This window comes from Ailuropoda melanoleuca, chromosome 2, assembly GCF_002007445.2.
Source record: "Ailuropoda melanoleuca isolate Jingjing chromosome 2, ASM200744v2, whole genome shotgun sequence".
NCBI lineage: Eukaryota > Metazoa > Chordata > Mammalia > Carnivora > Ursidae > Ailuropoda > Ailuropoda melanoleuca.
Genome location: NC_048219.1, coordinates 93101896 through 93122834, shown reverse-complemented (window position 1 = coordinate 93122834; position 20939 = coordinate 93101896). Strand labels below are relative to the sequence as shown.

Genomic DNA, 20939 nt, shown 5'->3' with positions numbered 1-20939 from the left:
TGGAGGAGGCAGCCCAACACTAGGCTGCCAAGCAGGCACCTCACCAGCTCACTGCTGGGCGGGAGGGCTCACGGAGAGGTGGCCGGGGATCCTGTCCTAGGAGGGGAAGGAGACCTTAAGCGGCAGGGAAGGGAGGACGGGAGAAAGACACTTAGATGCGAAAACTGAGAGAAAGTCAAAGCCAAGGAAAGGAGGAAACAGGAAGAATTTGGAAAGTTGACAGTCCGAGGAAACCGACAAAGGGGACACGGAGATGGGGAGAGAGACCCAGGGAAATGTGATAGCATGGGAGAAGGGCCCAAAGGGAAGGGAGAGAGATGGGGGAGAGGCGAAGGGAGGGGAAAATGAGTGAGGGGAGAAGAGAAAAGGGAAGAGGAGGAGGAGGGGTAGCAGCTGCCGGCCAGGCCTGTAGGTCTGCAGTGGTGGGTGTCTGCTGCCCCCTCCTGGCCACTCCCACCACCGCCGGCCGGAGCCCTCACCTGCTCCTCGGGGTTCTGGAAGGGGATCACCAGCACCACATCACCAGCCTTAAGCTGCAGCTCATCCGTGTCAGTGGCCACGTAGTCGTGCTGGGCCTGCACCTGCAGCGGTTGGGGGAGAGCTCAACACCCCTTTTCTCCGAGCCCTTTGGTCCCACCTGCAACCTAGCACAGCGCACCAGGCCTTGTGGTGGCTTTAGTGTGCCCTGGAAACATGGTGACCAGGAGCATGTGAAAGCATCAGGACCAGGGCTCAAGACGCCACCTCGCCGACTGGGGAGCAGGGGTAGTGGGGGCAGGGGGACTTTGGGCAAACCCACATGGCCTCCCAGCTCATTGTCCTCATCTGTAAAAGGGCACTGTCGGGTCAGATGGCAGCAGAGGCTGTGGGGTCAGCAAGCCAGGGCTTACCTTGAACATGAACCCCGGGGGCAGGTCCAAGCGTCCCGCCCCACTGCCACCCTCCACGGTGCCATTCACAGTTGCTGAGAAGGTCTCTACCACCACCGCAGGGAGAGAGCTCTGGGGGAGGAAGCACAGTCAGCATGGGCGGGGAGCTGGTCCCGGGGGGGCAGGGGCCACAGGGGCAAGGGAAGGGGAGGGTCTCTGTGACTGATGCCAGACTGGTCTGCCTCCGGGTTCCTCGACAGGAACTGTGACCTGGACCAGCACACAGCAAGGAGCACAGGCAAGACTCGGGGCTGGGGAGCCATGAGCGGGAAGGCAGGTGGACAGCAGGAAAGAAAAGACAGGGCCTTGGTCCCTGTCGTCTTACGGAGGCCGCTTCACTTGCTGCTGTCTCCCCGGGCTCCTGGGCTCCAGCCGCAGGTTGGGTCCCACCCGCCACCTCCGAGGCCTCCACCGGCTGCAACATAAATGCCAGCATGGGGTCAGACACAGGACAGATGCTGTAACCAGGACAGGGAAAGGGGCCATGGAGGGTAGCACCCCAAGTGGTATCTAGAGCTCACCAGTGCCTCTGTGTGGTACAGGGAGCCCCTGGAGGAAAGGCCAGGTCCCTGCCATGGGAAGCAGCTGGAGAAGCAGCTGGAGAAGGTGCTGGCAGCACAGAGATGCCAAGTGACGTGCTTCACAGGCCCCTGGATGCCACCAAGACCCTCCCTCACAGGCCCTGCCCTCTATGCCCAAGACCTGGCCAAGCCTCAGCTTCTTCCCACCTGCCTGGCCTGGTGGCTGAGCCAGTAGACCCCCACACTCAGGGAGAGCAGCAAGCACCTGTCCCAGTCCAAACAACTCAGGGCAGGCCAAGCAGCCCTTGCCCGGCCCTGGACACCTGCTCCCCGAGGAGGGGGCAGGGCAGCACAGTGCTGGGCACCATGGTGGGGGCCTGGCCAAGGCAGAGTGGACACTGCCCAGCCTCAGTCAGGCTGACCTGGGCCAACACTCACACTCAGACACTTCCGAGCTCTGGGAGCAATCACTCAAGCTTCCTAGCCCCCACTTCCTCATCTGTAAAAGGAGGAAATGTCTAGGTTAGGGTGAAAATTAAATGAGAAAATTCTGGAAAGTGCCTGCCATAAATCAGTAGATGCTCTGACCGGTCCTCCCTCCCTCTGCGGGATGCCTGAACTGGGAGGCTGGAGCTGGCGAGGAGGAGAAGGACCCGTCTGGCCTGAATCACTGTAAGCAGGAGTGACAACCCCCATCTTGGGGCCTCTTGACTCATGGCCCTGGCCTCACCCTCAGGCCCACAGCGGCCTTGTCCATCCTGTGCCCCCTCCTCCGGGCTCTTCCTCGCTGATACACCCCCAGAGACTGGGGACAGGTGGGGGCTGGCAGGTGGACACTTACTTGGGCAGGCCCCGGCTCGGCCGTCTGGCTGGGCCAGGCCACAGCAAAGGTGCCCTCGGCAGAGCTGGGCTCCCTGGAAGGCAGGCTGCCAGCTGGACTCTCTGTGGGCTAGTGACGGGCCACCAGGGAGAACAGGGCGGGAGGGGTGGGAGACCAGGGAGGAGAGGGTGTTGGGCAAGGGCATGAGACAAGAAAAGAGAGTTGTGAGCAGCCCAGTGTTGGCAGAAGGGAGACTGGGTACCTGCAGCAGGCAGCCTGGCCCAGAGGGGGACAGACGTGGAACCCGTAAAGGGAAAACCACTCCCACCTCCATGCCCCTAGCACTGCCAAGGGGATGAGCAGGTGCAAAGGAGCCGCACACAGCTCAGCACCCACCAAAATCCTCTCATCAAGACGGCTGCCCGCACCAGGCTTTCTTTGGCCTCCTTCAGAGTAAGGCTATCTGGAGCCTTCGAGCTCGCGGGAGAGTGTGCCACCAGCACTCCACACCAGCTGTTCCTGCTCCGGCAGACGCTGTACTGTGGCTGTTGATGAAGTCCCGCGCCCTCCCTGAGCCTCACGCCCGAGCCACCCAGTGATGATGACACCTGCCCAGCAGGCCTGCTCACAGAGGACACCTGGCCTCACCCTGCTTCTCCTGCATCTCAAGCCACCCTCCCTCTCTCCCCTGTCCCAACAGCTCCCTGATGCCACTGCCCTGTAGCACCCCCACAGACAGAAAACTCCTCAAGGACAAAGACCCTCCACCCCACGGCCACCCTCGCAGGCCTCAGACCAGCATGAGGACAGCACATCCATCCCAGGTGACCACTCACAGACCCTGACTACTGAGCCGAACCACAGAAGACCCTCTTCTCTGGCTAAACTGAGGAGCCCCTTCCCCATAGGGCCTGGCTGAGGGGCAGTTTCTCCAAGGATGGGAAGCAGTGGGACGGCTGGAGACAAGCAGTGACGGCCAGCTCCCTGTGCACATGAGCACCGGCCCGTGCGTGCATGTGCATGCACCTGTGAACAGGCTAGGTGCAGGACCAGGCAGGATGGGCCAGGCACACACGGAGGAGCAGGTCCCCCCAGGGGTGGGCACAGAGCAAACACGGCTTACCTCCCAGAGGTCCCACGGAATTGACTAAGCGCAGCAGAGAGGGAGAAGGATAGAGTTAGTACAGAGGTTAGTGATGGGGGGTGGGCAAGCAGTCCCCAGTGACCCCCACCCCAGGTCCCTAGAGTCCAGCAGGCACAGGGCAGCATGGAGCCAAGCTCCGAGGTCTCCAGAGGGCCAAGTCCTGGATACCTGCCAAGGGGCTGAGACCCCAAGCCACGGAGTGCCCAGACACAGGGCTGTTGCCAGGAGAGGGGCAGGATGCTGACAGGGCCGTAAGTTACCAAGTGAGTGTTTAGCTGACCCTCCTCCTCACGGCCCTCTGCCTGACCTGTGTCTGCTCTCCCCTCCTCATGTTCAGGGCTGCAGGAGGTGACGAGAGCTGGGGCCAGGGGCAGGGCAGTGAGTGGGAGGAGAGCCTGTTGACCCCAGGACCCCAAGGGCCTGGCTCAGATGGGCACACATGGCCAGACATGAGCCCAGGGCCCGATGCCCCAGAGACCCGTGGGCCCACAGGTGCTGGTGGACTCAGACCAACCTGACCAGAGGGTGTGGGTGCCTTCACAGGGCTGGCCACAGGCGGGAGGGGGTCAAAGTCCAGGTCCAGCAGACTGGCCTGCTCCGAGAAAGGTCCTGGGGCCTCAAACTTGGCAGCAGTAGCAGAGGAGGAAGGCAGTTAGTGACAGGCTCGAGCATCCCACGGCGTGCACACGGTAGGCACACACGCTCACAGACACGTCTGCCTCACACACATAGGAGACTGCCCACGCACAACCCTGGCATAAGCTCCACGCACACAGAGACAACACCCGCCACCCACCTCAGACAACAGCAACAGACCCACTTGGGGCAACGACCCACCAGCCCAACATCAGCCCCAACTCTGCCGTCTGTCCCTGTCCTGCAAGCTGAGATGGTCTACCAGTGCCTGTTCCTCCTCTCTGCTCCCCACACCCACGGGCTCTCCCAGCCCTCCCCCCGCCCTCCCCCCCAAAGAAGCTTCACAGTCCACCACCCAGGCTGGACAAGACACACACACGCCCTCTAACTGAGAGGGCCCCTAGGACAGGCACTGGCCTCCCCTCGCTGCCCAGACGGACAGGTTACCTGTGGTGACACCCACGCAAGAGCCAGCCCCACAGAGTGAGGACAGGGCTGAGCCAGCACACACTGCCTAGGAGCCCAATCTTAAGTGTGGGCTCCCCAACACTGGGGGCACCTGTGCTCACACTGCAGGTCCTACCCCCAGCCACCCCCAGGGATTCCCATTCAGTGGGCCCGAGTACAGCCCCAGAATATGCTTGTAACAGGCATGGCCCCCAAAGACTGTGTTCCCTGTGAGAAGCCAGCCCCATGGCAAGCTAGGCCCGACAAGTGAGGGAGGGCTGCCCTTGGGGAGGATGGGCTGGGTCAGCACCAGCGCTCAGAGGACACGCTGCCCTCTGAGGGGGTGGGGCCTGCTCAGCGGCACCTCCAGCTCCTACATAGGGTTTCCCTTTGGGGCCAGGGAACACTATGCCCGAGAGAATAGGGCCCTGGTTTGGCCCTGGGTCCTCCTGCCCTACTTCATGAGATGCTAGGAGGGCCATAGCCCCAGCAGCCCAGGCCAGCCCAGGTTCCCATGTCTACTTGCTCTTGATGGCGCCCAGTGCTGCCAGGAGCACCCTCTCCACCTGTGTCCCCCTGGGGTCTTCCATCAGGAAGGACCCAAGGCTTGGGTCCTGGGGAGACAGTCTTCCCAGAAAGGCCTTTACAGCTGAGCTGCGGCCTATCAGGAGAGACCCAAGATTCTCATATCTGAGAACACGAGGTGCCAGCTATCCCACAGCTCGGAGGACAAGGCATCCACTCTGGGCCAAGCCACAGACCTCAGAGCCCGGGCCATGTGGTCTCACTTCTTGGACATGGGTCCCGATCCCCAAGCCGCTGTCCTAGGCTCACCCCCAGCCACTAACTTTCCTTAGGTTGGTCCCTGTCTAATGAGCCAGGGGCAGGGCGGGGGGGGGGGGGGGGGGGGGGTAGGTCACAGCTCTGTCCCCATAACCCTGCCCTGTCTAAGCGAGGGAGTGAGTGTTCAAGACACCACGAGGGCATGGCTTTTAGGTGCCCTCCCACCAGCTGGCAGCAGCATTTCCCTCCCCCAGGTAGCCCCACCACCAGCCCCTTGTCAGAAGTCCATCAAGCCCAGACTGCTGCCTTCTCATGCTCCAAGGGGACAGGGTCACCAGGCCACAGGGCAGACCACGTCCTCCCGCCCTGCCTCCCAGCAGGCCAGCCACCCCACCATGCAGGATCAGAACTGTCCTTCGGTGCAGGGACGCAGGCTACTCACCTGAGCCCTGCAAAGCAGCCCTGTTAGCACAGCATCACGGACAGCCCACCCCAGCCCTGGGCAACAGCTCCCATGGTGTACGCTTCCCACCCTTGGGGCAGAGACCCGGCTCCCTGGAAGTGGGCAGACAGGGTAGCAAGGAAGGCATGCAGCGAGCGTGAGCACGGAGAGGCCGACACACTAGGTGCAGGGAGTCTAGCTGCAGGGCAGACCCCGTGGGTTCCTCACCTGTTAAATGGGGGCAACAAGCCCCTCCCGGAGCATAGTTGAAAACCCAACAAGGTCGTGTAGATAAGTGGCTGGCGCCGTTCCCTACTCAGTGTTCACTAGCGCTCTGCGTCACCCTGTCTCCCTCGTGTGCACCACCAGCGTGGAGACATACTCCAGCTGGCGAGCATTCTAGCAGCATGCCGTCCCAATTGTCGTGCTGCCCAGTTTCCTCACCACTCAGGTCCTCCTGGACCAGCCTTGGCCATCTTCTACAGACAGGAGTTCCCCTGTCTCCCAGGGCCCTGAGCCAGGGGGTCACCCACCTGCCCACTAGACACCCTATATTGGAAGTTCCTAGTTCTAACTTACGGTCCTCCTGTTGGGGCTTGAGGCCCACTCGCCCCAGGCCCCTCTTAGCAGAGACCACTGTCCTCAGTTCCCAACTGCTTCTCGCTCCACATTTATACCCTCTGGCCCTGCCCCTCCCCTTCAGGCCTCTAAGCTTTGGAAAGGAGCATTCAGGGAGCAGGGCCCTGAGGCCCTGGGCAGAGCAACTCTCTGGCAGTGCTCCAGAGCATGGGGGCCTGCAGCGCAAGTGAGGCCCCTACTGGGAAGCGCCCTGGAGGCAAGGCCTGGAGACGAGGATCAGAGGGGTGAGCACAGTGTGGCCTCTGCAAGCTGTAGCCCACTCCCGTGCCACCACAGTGACCTTCCTGTCCAGCCCTCCTTCTGTCCATCTGTGGACAGGCATGACCTACCTTCTTGGGGCACTGACGAGCAGCAGCCCTGCTCTGTGACCCAAGCACTGTCCCACCTCCAAAGCCAGGCAGCAGCTCTGGGAGCTAAAGTCTAGATGCCTTGGCCAGACATTCCAGGGTCTTCCCAATTATGCTCCTACTGCTTCCTCTTACTGCCCCACTGCAGCACTCTGCAGAGACACTGAACTCCCAGAAATTCCTGAGCCCAGGTCTTACCCTTCCTGGTCTATACATATGCTGCTATCTCTGACTAAAGCAATGTGTCAGCTTGCAGCCGCCTGGAAAATGTGACCTGCTCTAGGAAGCCTTCCCTGACTGGCCCAAGTCGTCCCCCACTTCCCACTCTCCCCTTCGGCCATTGCATCAGTGGAGGTATGAGACCACTACTGAGCTGACCCGCTCCACTAGGTCCACCCACACGTGTCCCTGCGTCTGGCCACAGTACATGCTCAGAGATGGATGAGGGAGGATGAATGAAGGGACGGATGAATGAGCAAGGGGGAGGCTCTGGGCCAACCTCTAGGGACAGATTCTGGCTCTTGAGACAGAGGCACAGGGCATGGGATGAAGGAAGAAGGCCATGCACACCCCGAGAGAAAGCAAGAGAGAGCTGGGCCGCGGTGGCCGCGGCTGACCTGGGAGGGGGTGGTCACGCTGATCTCAGGGACAAACGTGTCATCAAACAGGCTGAGGATCTGCTCCTGCTTGATCTCCTTGGACGGGGTGTGTTTGGGAGGCGGAGGGACTGGTGGCCCTTTCCGGAGCTGTGGGTCGGCGGGTGAGGGGCCGCATAGGGAGGCACAGCGGAGCATGGGGGGTGGGACGGGGCAGACAGACAGACAGAGACAAAGCCACTGTTAGTCACACCCCAGGCCGTGGCCCCATCCAGGCAAATGAAGGAGATGAAGCAAGAGGAAGCACTGCTGCCCAAGGCACAGACCCCAGGACCGCAGGACTACAGGACCACCCCCAGAGGAAGACTGAGGCAGAAGGTCCAGAAACCTGTGCAGAGAGAGAGGATGAGGGGAGGGGATGGAAAGGGGAGGAAGTGAAGAGAAAGACAGAGAGAGGACAGAAAAGAAGAGGAGAAAAAAGGGAGAACATGCGGGCTGCCCAGGGGCTGCTGGAGGAGGTCTGGGCTGACCGCCAGCTGGGTGAGACACTGGAGAGAAGCCATAGCTGAGAAACAGCCTCCTTCCCAGCCCGGGCTCTCTGTCCTCCCGGGACCCTCCCCGTACCTCCCGCCGAAGGAACTCTGGCTCGCCTGCCACCTGTGGAGGCCAGTGCAGTGCCGGAGCCAGTGCCCTGCTGAGGGCCGGGCAGGATGGCCACACACCTGCCCACCTGGGGGCCTCAGGCAGGTCAGGAAACCCCCCTGGGTTTCCTCAGATGTTTGAGCTGGGGTGGGCCTCCTGGAGTGACTGTGAGGATCTAATGTATGAAAATGTAGAAAGTGCTGGCATGGTGTCGGGCCCAGAACAAGTGCTATTCAAGTGTGGGCTCTTGTCACACTCTTAACATCGTTATCCTAATCAGCTGCAGGACAGGCGATGGCCCACCACCAAGAGGGCTGCTGCCAGAACCGATAGCTGGGGAAGGCTAACAGCTCAATCAGAGCCGCAGGCCAGCTCCTGGGGAAGTGGCAGAAAGCTAGAAAAACCGGTGGGGGTGGGGACCAGTCTTCGGGGGGGCTTCTGGAAGCTCAGGGCCTGTTCCCTTGGCTACTTCACACACCCCTCACTGAGCCCTTCCTCTTGCTGACCCTGTAAAGGTCCTGCAGGGCCCCATGCCAAGAGAGAAGGGGATGGGGAGGGAAAGCAGCCACCTCCGAGGATCTGGATGCCCTGGGGCTAAAGGCCCCAGAGTCTGTAGCAAAAGGAAAGGAAGAGGGAGGAAGTCAACAGCCCCAAGGGCCAGGGAGAAAGGGACAGGGACAAAGGGACAGGGACGGAGAGGGTTCTGTGGAGGGTAGAGGGAGAGACACAGTCACAGGTGCCCCCGAGAGAAGGCAGGGTTGCTGAGGGGAACCCAGGCCGGTGTTGGGGATGGAAGACTGGGAAGGAAGGGGACACGGGTAATGCAGGAGGAAGCAGAGGGCGGAGAGGAGACATGGTGCCTACCTGAGATGGGGACTTGGGGAGGGAGGCCCCGGCTGTGGCTGAGCTAGGCGGCTCAGGCTCGTGGTTGACTCTGATCTCTGGGGTGGCAGCAGGGGAGCCATCTGGCGGAGGCGAAGGGCTCTTGTTCCCTTTTGCAGGGGCGTTGTCACTGTGGAGGTAAGACCAGAGAGGAAGCCCAATGGAGGGAGGTCACCGCTTACAAGAGGGAATGTACGAATCCATAGGTGAACATGGAATGGGATGTTTGCCCCAGGAATCTCTGTGTGAAAATGTGTGTCCATGTGTGTATGAGTGTGTGTCCATCAACATGTGAAAAGGAGAGGGTATGTGTGTCCACATAGACGTGCTGTGAAAATGTGATGTCCATGTGTGCACGAGTGTATGTCCCCGTGCTTGCATGTGAGAAATGCACGTGCACATGTCTCAGAATCAGGGGAAATGTGGGGGCGTGGGCACAGGGCCTGCCTCGGAGACAGTGTCAGCCCCAGGCAGAACTCCAAGCTGGAGGTCTTGGATCCCCAGGGAAGCCACCCCACAGGCTGCTGCCAGGCTCTACCAGGGAGCCCAGATCCACTGCACAAGAAAGCCAAACATCCTAGAGGCAAATGAGTCTCATCCCACACGTCACGCACCAGCCCCTGTGCCCAGGCTGGGCCCCACTCCTCAGCCAGCCCCCAGATGCCTCGGCAGGTCTCCCTGCCTTCCACCCACTCACACCAGGACACCAACCCCTGCCCCACCCCCAGGGTCCACACTCCCCACCCACACCGTGGTCACCATCTCCACACCTTTGTTCCCACAGGCCCTTTGGAGGACAACAGAAGAAGTCGACTAGAGGCCACAGACAGAGTGGCTGCTGGGGAGGAGGGGAGGTCTCCCAGCCATATGGTTCAGTGTAGAATAGAGAACGAGGGCAAATGGTGTACATAAAGCAGCCACTTGGGTGTGAGGGGGTGGAAAATAAAAATGTGTATTTGTTCTTGCATCAGGAAATTCTAGAACGGCGCGGACAAAGACCAGCCGCTGGCCACAGGCGGCTGTTTGAATTCATATTAAAATAAGTGGAATTAAAAGTTCAGCTGCTCAGTCACACCGGCCACATTTCAAGTGCTCACGAGTGTCAGAAAGGGCAGCTCTGGAAGGCTACAAAGAAGCTAGCGACCACATCCCCCAGGGGGCGGGGGCAGGGGGGTTAGATGATAGGACAGGCGACATCATAGTCCCTCCTCATCTCTAGTGAATTTGGGTTTCATGGGAATGTATTTGCCTCTTTAAAGCACATACAGAAACATAGTATACACACACACACAATTTTTAAAAACCACCACTGCTACCAGAGCCCTTCCCCCGAGCCTCGCCAGGCCTCCTTTCTGGCTACATTCTCCCTGTTAACCTCCTGGTCTGGGCCACAGCCAGGTGGACACGCTGTGGACCAGAGAGGAACACACTCAGCTGAGCTCAGGCCATCTGCTCCCCTCCTTTCCCCCCCCACAGCCCCGAGCCCTCTGCCCCCACAACACACAGGCCACAGCGCAGCCCCGCCGCCCTGCCGGCCCCTCCCGCCAGCGGCCCTGCCTGCAGCACCACACGCGGGAAGACAGGTTAGGGGTTAGTGGCACCCTGCGAGCAGGGCGCTAGGCGCATGCACAGGGGCCGGCCGGCCGGGGTGCTGGCCTTAGACACCCCCACAAGGCAGCACTTGGCGCTGGTACCTGTTCTTCTTTCTGAGCAGCCGGGAGAGCAGTTTAGTTTTCTTTCTGTGGGAACGGACGGGACGCGGAGGCCTTCATTTTGGGCATGAGTCATGCCTGATTCGAGGCTGGCCTGTTCCCTTCCCTCATCGGCAACCCCTCTGCTCAGAGGAGTGCCACAGGGCAAAGCCTCCCCTAATACTCAAAGGCCATGAAGAGGGCCTGACCCTGCCCTCAGAACCCCATCGCCCAGGCCTGGGGACCCCACTGGCGTTGGCCTGCTGCCAGGTGCCCTGGGATGGAGCTGAGAAAAAGAGCAAAAGGAGCAGACCTGAAACAGGGCCTGATGAGCTGGGGGACACTGCCAGCCACCCGCCCTGCTTGTGGTTCAGCACACAGGGGTTCTGGGGACCCACAGTGCTAGGAGGGACTGGGGTGGGGGGGCAGCTAGCCGGTGTGGGGCCTGTGAGAGGAGGCAACCAGGCAGCAAAATGGGCCACCGTGGTGCAAAGGAGGTTCACAAAGTTCCACTTCCCTCCCTGCTGGCTCAGAGCAGCCTCCTCCCACAGGAAGCATGGATCCAGCAGCTGCACTGCCCAGGCCGGCGGCTGCTCGCCACCCTCCTCACCCATCCTTACCCTCCCACCGTTACCCGGAGGCCAGGCAGGGGCAGCGCAGGGGGAGGCCTTTCCTCCCTGCAGGGACCTGGGAAATGGCCTTCTGCCCCCTACGCACACACTCCTCGGCCTCAGGGCCCCCTGTGGGCCCCTTCCTCTCAATCACACATATTTGGCCTTCTTTTCAGGGAGAGGAGGAGTAGCAACGTTCTCTGAAAACCTTCTTGGTCCTAAGTGATACCCCAGGCACCCCGGGTCACAGATACATTCCACACTGTGCTGGCCCAGGTGCAAGCCAAAAAGGAAGGGAAATCCCAGACTCGCTATTGTTTCCCCTGAGCGGCAGCCAGAGGGCAAGGCACTCCTCCCCTCCCTCGCAGTTTCCCCTCAGGAAGCAGGAATCTCCTTGCAGCTGGAGGGGCCCTGAGAGGCCAGGCCAGGCCAAAGACAGGAACAAGGATGCTTTTGTGGGTGTGCAGAATGCCACGATCTGGTGATTCAGGCTTTCCAAGAGCAGGAGCCGGAAAAGATGGCACTAGCTCCCTGCGCTCGGAGGAGGCTCGGCTCCCAGGTGGCTCAGCAGCAGTCCGGAATCATTTCGCTCCTGGGCCCCACCTCCACAGCTGCACAGGGACCCTGCCTGCTCCGACTCCACTGGTGGGGAAGCCAGGCCCAGGCCTGATCAGGCAAGGCGCAGCCTACCCAGGAGTGCACCTTCCCTGATGGGACACACCAGAGGAACATGGGGTGCCCTACCCTGTCCCCCTGAGCACAAAGAGGCCAAGCCACAAAGGCCAAACCCCCAACCCCCGGGGGCAGGGAATGCGAGCCTCGCCCTCGCCCGGGCCTGGCAGGAATGAGAGAGCCCCAGGACCCTGCCCCAGACCACACCTCTCCCCAGCCACCTAGAGCCAGAGGTCAGTGGGCGTCACACACCTGGGCTGGGCCTTGACTGTGAAGGTGTTGCTCCCGTGCTGCTTCTCCAGGCTGACCAGCACATCGTTCAGGTTCTGGTTGAGCTGCAGGAGGAACGGCAAGTAGGTGGGAAATGCCTCGGAGGCCACCAAACAGCCCCATTCTCCCCAGTAACATCCCTGCTTCTCCCCATACCCTCGCCCCTTCCTTGCACCCCTGGCCCCTACCAGGAATAAGCTTTCCTTACCACATGAGTGGGAACTGGGCACTGCACACCAAGCCCAGAAAAACCAAGGGGAAAAACGGAGGAAATGGGCTCCACTGCTAATCGTTACTGTGTCAGAGGACTATCTTTTCTCTTCTTTCTACTTGTAGAAACTTCCTAAAATGCCTCACGCAGCTTGTACCGTTTTTAAATTTTTTTACTTCTTTTTGCAAACTAACCGGAATTCTAATTCTTAAGGTCATTTTGCCAAGATGTTTTCAGGCCACATTACAACTGCCAGAGATTTCACCAAAAGCACAGGCAAGACAAGAGGTTTATCCCATGTACCTAGGACATTACCACTACTGAGAATATTTCCCTCTTTTGCCATGGCCACCAGGAAGCTCAGAACTGAATTTTCTTCCTGCTTTACATAAATGTTTCCTTCCCCCAAACGCCTTTCTGTCTGTTTGTGTTTTTTTTTTTTTAATTTTTCATAAGTTTCTCAAATCTTTAAAGGGAGGAAGGAAAAGAAAGGGAAGACCTAAAAGGCCGGAAACCATGGTCAGGGTGGTGACTCAGGAGAGGCCCCAGGCTGCTTTTCCTCCTCCCGCCCTGGGCCTAGAATCCACTACCATCACTTCGTTCCTCTGGGGCCAAGAGACAGAGTCAGACCAACCGACGGCACCGAGGGAGAGGCTGCCAACACTGGGCTTCTCCAACTCTGCTTTGCAGTTTAACTGCCAGTTAAGTTACAATGAAAATAACACAACATAGGAACTTAAGCTACTCAGTCCCCTTCTTACACCAGATCCTGGCAGATAAGGCAGACATGTTTCAATGTCTTAAGAAACATGAGAGAAAAATTGAGAAAATTCTGGTATTTTATTATTTGCCTATGAACTAGGAAAGGTGCCACCATTCTCTGACCCAGAGCTCCCTGGCCCAACATGGACAGCTTGAGAGGGACTGGCTCTGTCCAGGCAGGAGGATTGGACTGGGGGCAGGAAGGGGACAGAGGCTGGGCCTATGGGTTCTGCTCACAGCCTCCCCAGCACTCCCACTGGGGCTGGACACTCTAGAATGGAGAGCTTCTGGAGGACAAAACTAGGTAGCTCCTCCCCACGGTCCAGGGGTGGCTCTGTGGTCACTAGTGTGCACCAAACCCCAGGCGGAAAGAGGGAGCTTGGCCGGCCCCTTCCATGCCTCCAAGGCCTGAGGCCCACAGGGGTCACCAGGCCCTACCTTACTCATCTCCTTGTGGAAGTTCTCCTCCAGGCCTGCAATGCTCTGAAACGTGTTGACATAGAAACCTACACGGCTGCGGGAGGGAGGGAGGGAGGGAAGGAAATGGGCAAAGTGAACACACAGGTCAGTGCAGGCAGCCCAGGAGAGCCACACACACACGGATACACCCCCACCGGCCCCAGAGACACAAACCATGGGAGGGCATGGGGCCCAGCGGACAGACACCGGAGGATACCTCAGGTAGCCTCAGGAGGGAGGCCAGGGCTCAGCCCCACGACCTCCCGGGACTTACCTGTTCCACAAGGACGGCAGCTCTTCCTGCAGATCCACGTTCATCTCCTCAAACACTTTCTGGGCTTTGATGAGCTCCTCCTCTGCCTGAGGGGCGGGACTGGTCATTCCCCTCTGCTGGGCCTCAGTCCCAGCCAGCCCAGGCCAGGCCAAGCCCACCCCCCAAGACCTGTTCCCCCTAACCTCCCACCCAGTGCACTGGGACCAAGGCTCTGGGCAAGATGGGGGTGAACCAGATGAGGACACTTGGGGGGACTGCCCCATGCAGCTCCTTGGGCACCTGCAACCAGGCCTGTAGGGTCTGCTCCAGGAAGGGGAAAGCAGAGCAGCCGTGGCCAAAGGGAGAACCCCCCCATCGGGCCCAAGGGGGACCAGGAGGGAGATGAGGGGTGAGCAGGGCACAACAAGAAGGCTCGAGACAAGGGGTCAAGGAGCTGGGGCCTAGGAAGGAGGCAAAGGCAGACCTGAGACCCAGCCCAGCAGGGACTCTGCCCACTTATATGTGAACCCCTCTCAGGCTAAGCATCAGCCTGCTGCCCAGCTCCCTTGGCCTTGCCTTTGATGTCCCTGCCTGAGGATCTCTTTCTCAAAGCAGGTCCTACTCAGCCTCGGCCTCCTGTAGGATGTGGCATCAGTATTTCCTATCCCTACCCCTCTGTCCTCTGTGACCTGTCCCCACCAGCCGGAGGCCAGAGGCAGCAGCTCAGGCACCTCCAGGAAAGACAGGGGAAAGATGGGGGAGAGCAGGGCCAGGGGAGGAGGGAGCTAGGCTGCTGGGCGGGATGACTGTGCTCACCTCCGAAGCCCTCACCCTACTCTACCCGGGCAGGCCTGGGGCCCTCCGGGCCTGCTCACACCCACCAGCAGGTGGCGCTAAGGCCCCATCCCACAACCGAAGACTGAAGGGAACAAGGCTGCAGGCGGAGGCCCGGAGGCCGAGGCAAGGGTAGGGGTGAGTCACAGACCCTGGGCAGAGAAGGGGATCTGCTAGCTCATTTGGAGGGCGTTGCTGGAAACAGTGACTCAGGGGGGGTGACTTGGATTCAGGGTCTGAGTCACAACCCAGGAACGTGGCAGGCCCCTCCCCGGAGAACACTTCCCGCCAGCAGCCTTACATTCTCAGGCCTTCTGGCAAAGCCAGCCAACTGGCCAGAACGCCAAACTACCACAAAGTGCACGATTTCCCCAGCCCACCCAGCTTCAGGCACCAGGTCAGCCCCCGTCAGCCCATATCCCTGCTGTGCCAGGCCACCCGAGCCTCGGGGATGGGGATGGGGATGGGGCTGGAGGAGAGAGGGGCCACCCTGCTGCCAACTACAATTACCTCGCTAGAATGAACATAAACCCTATGCCTAAGTTTTTAAATCTAATTTAAAAATTAAAGGTAGAGTAGGGGAAAAAAAGAAAGAAAGAAAGAAAAGAAATGTCTGTTTGAGCACGCATGCCTTGGGCAGCTCCTGGGGAGGGTCAGATCCAGCAGGCCCTCCCCACCTTACCCCACTGGGCATCCCAGTACCTGAGTGGAGGCCACCGTGAGTCTATACAACCCACAGAATGAATGACTCTCACAGGTCTAACCACGAGTGCTGGCCCTGTCACACATCCCTCTGACCCAACTGCCAAGGGCCTGGCTCAAGGTTCCCCAGGAACCTGCCTTGGTCCGGCTCCCATGCCCCCAGAGACCACCTCAACATGGCGATTCAGCCTCCACCCCACGATGCTGGTCCTAACTCCTCAAATGAACATCCGTGACAATGATGGTGACAATGGCACAGCAGCTCATTGCCACAGGCCAAGCCCCAGTCACATGCCCAGCAATGCTGCAAAGAAAAGAGTGGCCCTATTTTAGTGTTCCTGGAACTCAGGGCCTGTGTCTGTTATTCCCTTTGGGTCACATTCCTCATATTCTGGCTGTTTCAGAAGCACTTGGGGTGGCAGGAAGTCTGGGGAGAGCTGTCCATTGTTGGGCAGGCTTTGCAGCCCCCGTGCCTCAATTAGATGCTGATGGATACATACAGCAGGCCAAAACAGGCCTGCTTACCATGCTGCAGGGCACCAGGGTCCTGCAGGCAGGTCTTAGGGGACCATGGCCAGTGTGGAGAGCAGCTCAGAACGAGCCCATAGGATATGTGGTGCTGGTCTGCTGGAGAGAGCACAGCTTCACCAGGTCACACTCCCTCCCAAAGTCAAGTTAGCCAGCAGAGCAGTCCCAGGACCCCAGTGCCCCAGCTCACAGCCAGACAGCTGCCCATGGGAACTCAGAAGGCTCCCCTGCTTCCAGCCAGGCATGAAGCAGGGTGGGGACAGAAAGAGGATACATTCAAAAAAAAAAAACTGGGTCCAAATGGGAAAGCCAATTTGGCCGAAAGGCCAAACATCTGCAGTCCAACATCCAAAAATGAGATCATGTGCCTTAGCCTCCCTAGTGGCTCCCCTGAGGTAGGGGTGTGCGGCCCTCCCAGCAGGGTCCCCCACCCACACCCATCTCAGGAGCCCAAAAACAGCCATGGGCACTATCCGCAAGTCCCACAGTCTCTCAGAGGGGAAAGAGATTTCTCTCAGGGGCGACAGAAATTTTCACCTGGTCTCCTGCCAAACCCATTTGAGGGGAAATTATGCAGAAACCCTGGCTCTGGGTCAGTGGCCCCATCCCCCTCCATCCAGAAGTCCTGAACTCTACAGGCAGGGCTGGTGCTCTGGCCTGTAGCCCCTCCTCCACCTCTTTCGGACAATCTCCCCCAGACTTTGGAGATCCAGCATCACCCCAGCCTCAGGGTGGGGCTGTCCCCAACTCCAAAGTCAGCCCATAACTTTGGCCTAAAAGAAATCAGGCAGTAAGTCAGGTAAAAAATTGGGCCGCAAGCCCGTGCTGAGCCCAGAGCTCTCCACATCACAGGCATTCAACACATGTGGGCTGAAGATGATGAAATCAGGAGATGGCCCAGAAAAAATGGGGCAGCTGCCCAAAGAGAAACCCAACCTTGTGGGTCAGGGCTTCGTCACCTGCCCCCACCTCAGGACCATGAAGGGGTGCTGGAGTCCTGTCAGTTTCACTGGAGAACAAACCATGAGGCCACCTCTCCCAGGGTGTATCTAGTGGTCCCTGGCCACACTGTGCTCACCCAGAACCCAGCCCATCCCAAGGGCAGAGGGCTGAGAAGAGTGAAGTATTGTCAGGGTATTAGGATCAGTCAGGAGTTTTGTACAAAGAGCCTCCTCCGAGAAGCCCTCCAGAACCACTGTGGTGCATAGTTTGCCCTTCATGAAACTCCCAAAAAGCAGACCTTTTAGGCCCCACGTCTCAGCATCCCAGCCACACTTGAAGAGCCCTGCCAGGGCTCCCTATCCATGAGCATCATGAGGACCCACAGCAAGGGTCCCTGTGCATTGGGGATTTTGCCTCTCCGGGCAGGTCTGTCTCTTCAAATTCTGGATAGCCTCTCAGCTTTTATGAGGCTTGAAAGACAACACCTGTCAGGACAGGAGCCCTCAGAGAGGACAAGTGGCTCAGAGGCTTTCCTGCGCTCCCAGAGGCTAGAATTTCATAGTCTCAGGACTACAAGAGACCTGGGCACGAAGCAACAGACTGGGGCCCACCCCAGCTTAACCAGAGCCCCAAGCCTCTCTCAGCCCCCCACATTTGACCTCAGGTCTCATCTGAAGCAGGAGCTCTCTCAGCAGAGGCATTTGAAACCAGCCCTGCCCTCCAACCCAGGAAAAGGACTGAGCCCTCCCCTACCCGGGCACTGCAAGACAGGTGCCCAGCGCGCCAAGGACAAGACAACAGACCAGAAGGCGCCAGCACGTGCAAGGTTAGAAGCCAGTGTCACCTGATTTCGGAGCAGGTTAGTTTGAGCTACGAGATGAGCCTGCAGTTTGCCTTGGCACCACTGGGGGGCAGCTTTCTCAAGCAGCGAGACAGGCTGGGGGTAGGGAGCGGAGGTCAAGGCAAAGGAGAGTGGAGAAACAGGAGGGAGACGGGGAGAGAGAAACAGAGACACAGATATTAAACACCAAGTCCAAACGTTCCAAATGCAGTGACAGACAAGCTGGCCACCCCTCCAGGGGGCCAGCCCCCCCAGCAGGGAAAGGCCTCTGAGGCTAAGAGAATTAAGAGGAACCCTGGGCAAGGGGCAGAGAAAGGGGTGAACTCCAACTGCAAAGCAAAATGTGAGAATCGTTAGCAGGGGCAGAGGGGCTCAGCAAGCTTGGTCTGGCTGGGGGTGGGCTGGGGAGGAGGGGATCCACCCTCAGCCCCTCACTTGTGGACAGTGTGACCAGCTCAAGTCCTGTGCCCTCAGGCTTGCTCCAGCGGAGACAGGGTCACATCGGATCCCATGACAGAATTCCACTCAGAGCACGCCAGGTCGGGCGGGGCCGTTCCAGTGAAACCCAAGCCAGGCCTGTTCTCATCCTGGAAAGTGGCCTCAGAGCAGGGCGGAGGGCCCAGGGCCCAGGGCAAGCACCAGAGTATGGGCAGGAAGTGGGCAATCACCCAGGCGCCCACAAGGGCCTTCCCCTCACCTGCCGTGCGCCCTGAAGCATCCCCCACCCCACTCACTCTCTGGGACTGGTCACCAGCTGTAAACCCACCCCGCCCCAGGGGAGCTGATAACAAACAGTGCAGAGGGGTGCAGTGAGCACAGCACAAGAAGAAGGCCCCTCCAGGTGACTTGGGACCCCCCTTTAGACTCTCCCCTAGCCCCATCCTCCAGCCCTTACCTTGGCAATTTTGGCTTCATCCTTCTTTTTGGCGGTTTGGAGGGACTCGTAATGGTGTCGGGCGCTGTCATAGTCCACCAGCTTCCGCCCTCGCTTCGCAATGCGTGACTGGAGGACAGAAGGAGGTGAGAGGGTTGCTGAACAGGGCCTGGCACCCATGCTGGGATGCTGATCCAGGCTGGGCCCAGAGAAACTGGGCTGTGGGCACTGGGAACTGGATGAAGCCGAAGGGCCCAGGGCAGTGGACCCCAGACCCAAGAAGTGCATCTAATGCATGCTCGAAACACTTGCTCCAACATTTCTGGGGGCAAAGAGCTCACCCCTTCAAGGCAGCCCATGCCCTCGGGGGTCCTTTCTTATACAGAGGTCAAACCATTGCCTTCAATATTCAGCCATTTTTGCCAGTACCCACCAGCCAGCACTGTGTGCGACAAGCCTCTGCCCTCCTGGACCCCAGGCTTCTCTACTCACAGGCTACCACCATCAGCTTCCCTTGCACACTCCCCATAAGGCATCTTGAGGAGCCCAAGGTATCTGCATTGGGTGGCCATGGGGGCCAGCATGGAGCCCAACCCCCAAGGGATCAGGTCAAGCACAACACCTCTGCTTCCATGTCTGCGGCACCTGGGGCTCACTGGCCGCAGTGGAGGGCACCTATTAGGCACACGTGCTCAGGCCTTACATCCCCTTATCATCCCTTATACAACCCTATAGTCACTCCACAGTGACATGGCCATACACACATATATGCACCATGGGGTCTCCTCCCAAAGTCCGGAGACCGAAAAGCACGGGGCCCCAAAGCTCTCAGCTCAGAAAGCCCAGGTCTGGTGGCTGGTGGGCTTGCCTCAGAGGGAGCAGCCCTGGAGGGATGAACTGCCCAGTGAGGGAGATGCCTGCCTTCAGGGCAGAGTCACCTCAGGGCCTGAGCCAGCTCTAGGCTGACCCCTTCCGCCATCCTTCTATCCCCCCTTCAACTCCCCCGCACAGGCTACCAGGCCAGAGCAGTACAGATCTACAAAGAGCGCCCCTCACCTTGATGTCAGGGAACTGGCCCAGGTACGTGTCCATGGTCAGCAGTGCCTGGTCCACCAGCTTCTGATGGTAATCCAGCCAGAGGAGGTCGTTGTTCTGGTGGAAGTGAGCACTCATGAGTACACAGCCCAGTGTCGGCGGGGTGGGGGGCCTGGGCCACACCCAGTCCCCAGCTCTCTCCTCCCAGAGACCTGGGGTTCGCAGTTCAGAGGCTTCGCAGAACCTCAGGTCCCTAACTCCTGCCCTATAGTCTCTCCCAGGGCAACTATAAGGGAACAGATAAGCCCAGGGTCAAGGACGGAAGGTGACTTGCCCAAGGGCACACAGCATGTGAATGCCTGGAAACCAGAAGGGCTTGTCCCAGAGGGCAAGACAGGGCTGAGACCAGAGGGCCTTCTGGGAATGACCGAGGTCACCTGCCTCACACTTACCTCAGCTATCTTGTTTGCTTCATCCCTGCCAGGCCAGTCGGGCTCATACATCTCCTGAAGACATTCATTCAGTTTCTTGGAGGCCTCGTGCATGGCTGTGGGGCAGAAGGGCCATGCTGCAGCCAGGGCCACGGGGAGACGAAGACGAAGGCAGGGGAGGGACAGGGAAGGTCACCCTTGCCCCCACCTCAAAGGCCCAGGAGGTAAGTGGGTCCCCACTGCCAGTACTTACCCCTCCACCACAAACCCTGGTCCCCACCCCAGCTGTGTCCCCATTAGCTTCATGTGGCAAAGACCCCTCAATGTCCCATGCAGCCCACCTACCCAGACCAGGTCTGCCCCAGGAGCCCCCCTGCCCCTTACCCTTGACTGAGGCCAGGTAGGTCCGGAGATCCTTCTGCAGTCGCGTGCCCTCAGTCTGCAAAGAAAAAGACAAGGCCAGGGTGAGGGCCTGGGGCACACTCTGTACCTGTCCTGCAGTCCCGTGTGGACAAACGCAGGCTGCTCCTGATGGCCGCCTCACAGCAGCTGTCCTCCTCGGGGCAGGACTGGAGAAGACAAGACCCGCCCAACAGCTCCCGGGCACAGCCTGGCCCAGAGCGCCCCTCAGAGCACAGGGCAGCTACCGCCTCTTGGGCCGCAAACGCGAGCTGAGTATCCAGGGATTCTCAGCACCGCCCCTGCCTCAGGAACCTGTGTGCCAAGCGATATTCCTCCTGGTTCGTCAGCACCTGTCTCTTCCGGGCACTCTTCTCAGCCCTGTAAGGGAGGCAGGAAAGTAGAGACCCTTCCACCCTAAACAAGGCACTGGGGACACAGACTGAATGACACACATGACACAGCACACACGTACAGTGGGACTGGAGTACACCAGGCGTGCCCTTAGACAACCAGGGACCAGGGGACCAATGAGCATAGAACACAGGAGTGAGACACCCAGCACCTTACTCCCAAAGCTTAGGCCAGCAGCCTCC

General features: G+C 59.4%; 1 protein-coding gene across 28 annotated transcripts in view; it reads right to left on the bottom strand.

Moving 5' to 3' along the window:
- BIN1 (bridging integrator 1) overlaps positions 1-20939 on the bottom strand; it is a 55800-nt gene that overhangs the window by 1741 nt on the left and 33120 nt on the right. For 2 of the 28 annotated variants that reach the window (XM_034654361.1, XM_034654364.1), the window contains exons 3-18: positions 20329-20383; positions 19966-20081; positions 19535-19630; positions 18500-18607; positions 17608-17700; positions 13779-13864; positions 13484-13559; positions 12055-12137; positions 8811-8958; positions 7326-7454; positions 3929-4036; positions 3394-3417; positions 2292-2399; positions 1255-1344; positions 891-1001; positions 480-581 (exon numbers count right to left, since the gene is read on the bottom strand). In XM_034654361.1, the coding sequence (XP_034510252.1) occupies positions 480-581; positions 891-1001; positions 1255-1344; positions 2292-2399; positions 3394-3417; positions 3929-4036; positions 7326-7454; positions 8811-8958; positions 12055-12137; positions 13484-13559; positions 13779-13864; positions 17608-17700; positions 18500-18607; positions 19535-19630; positions 19966-20081; positions 20329-20383 (1533 nt within the window). Of the gene's footprint in view, positions 1-479; positions 582-890; positions 1002-1254; positions 1345-2291; positions 2400-3393; positions 3418-3928; positions 4037-7325; positions 7455-8810; positions 8959-10522; positions 10568-12054; positions 12138-13483; positions 13560-13778; positions 13865-17607; positions 17701-18499; positions 18608-19534; positions 19631-19965; positions 20082-20328; positions 20384-20939 lie in introns of all 28 variants that reach the window. The other 26 variants (XM_011234457.3, XM_019807718.2, XM_019807698.2 and 23 more) reach the window with 25 other exon arrangements.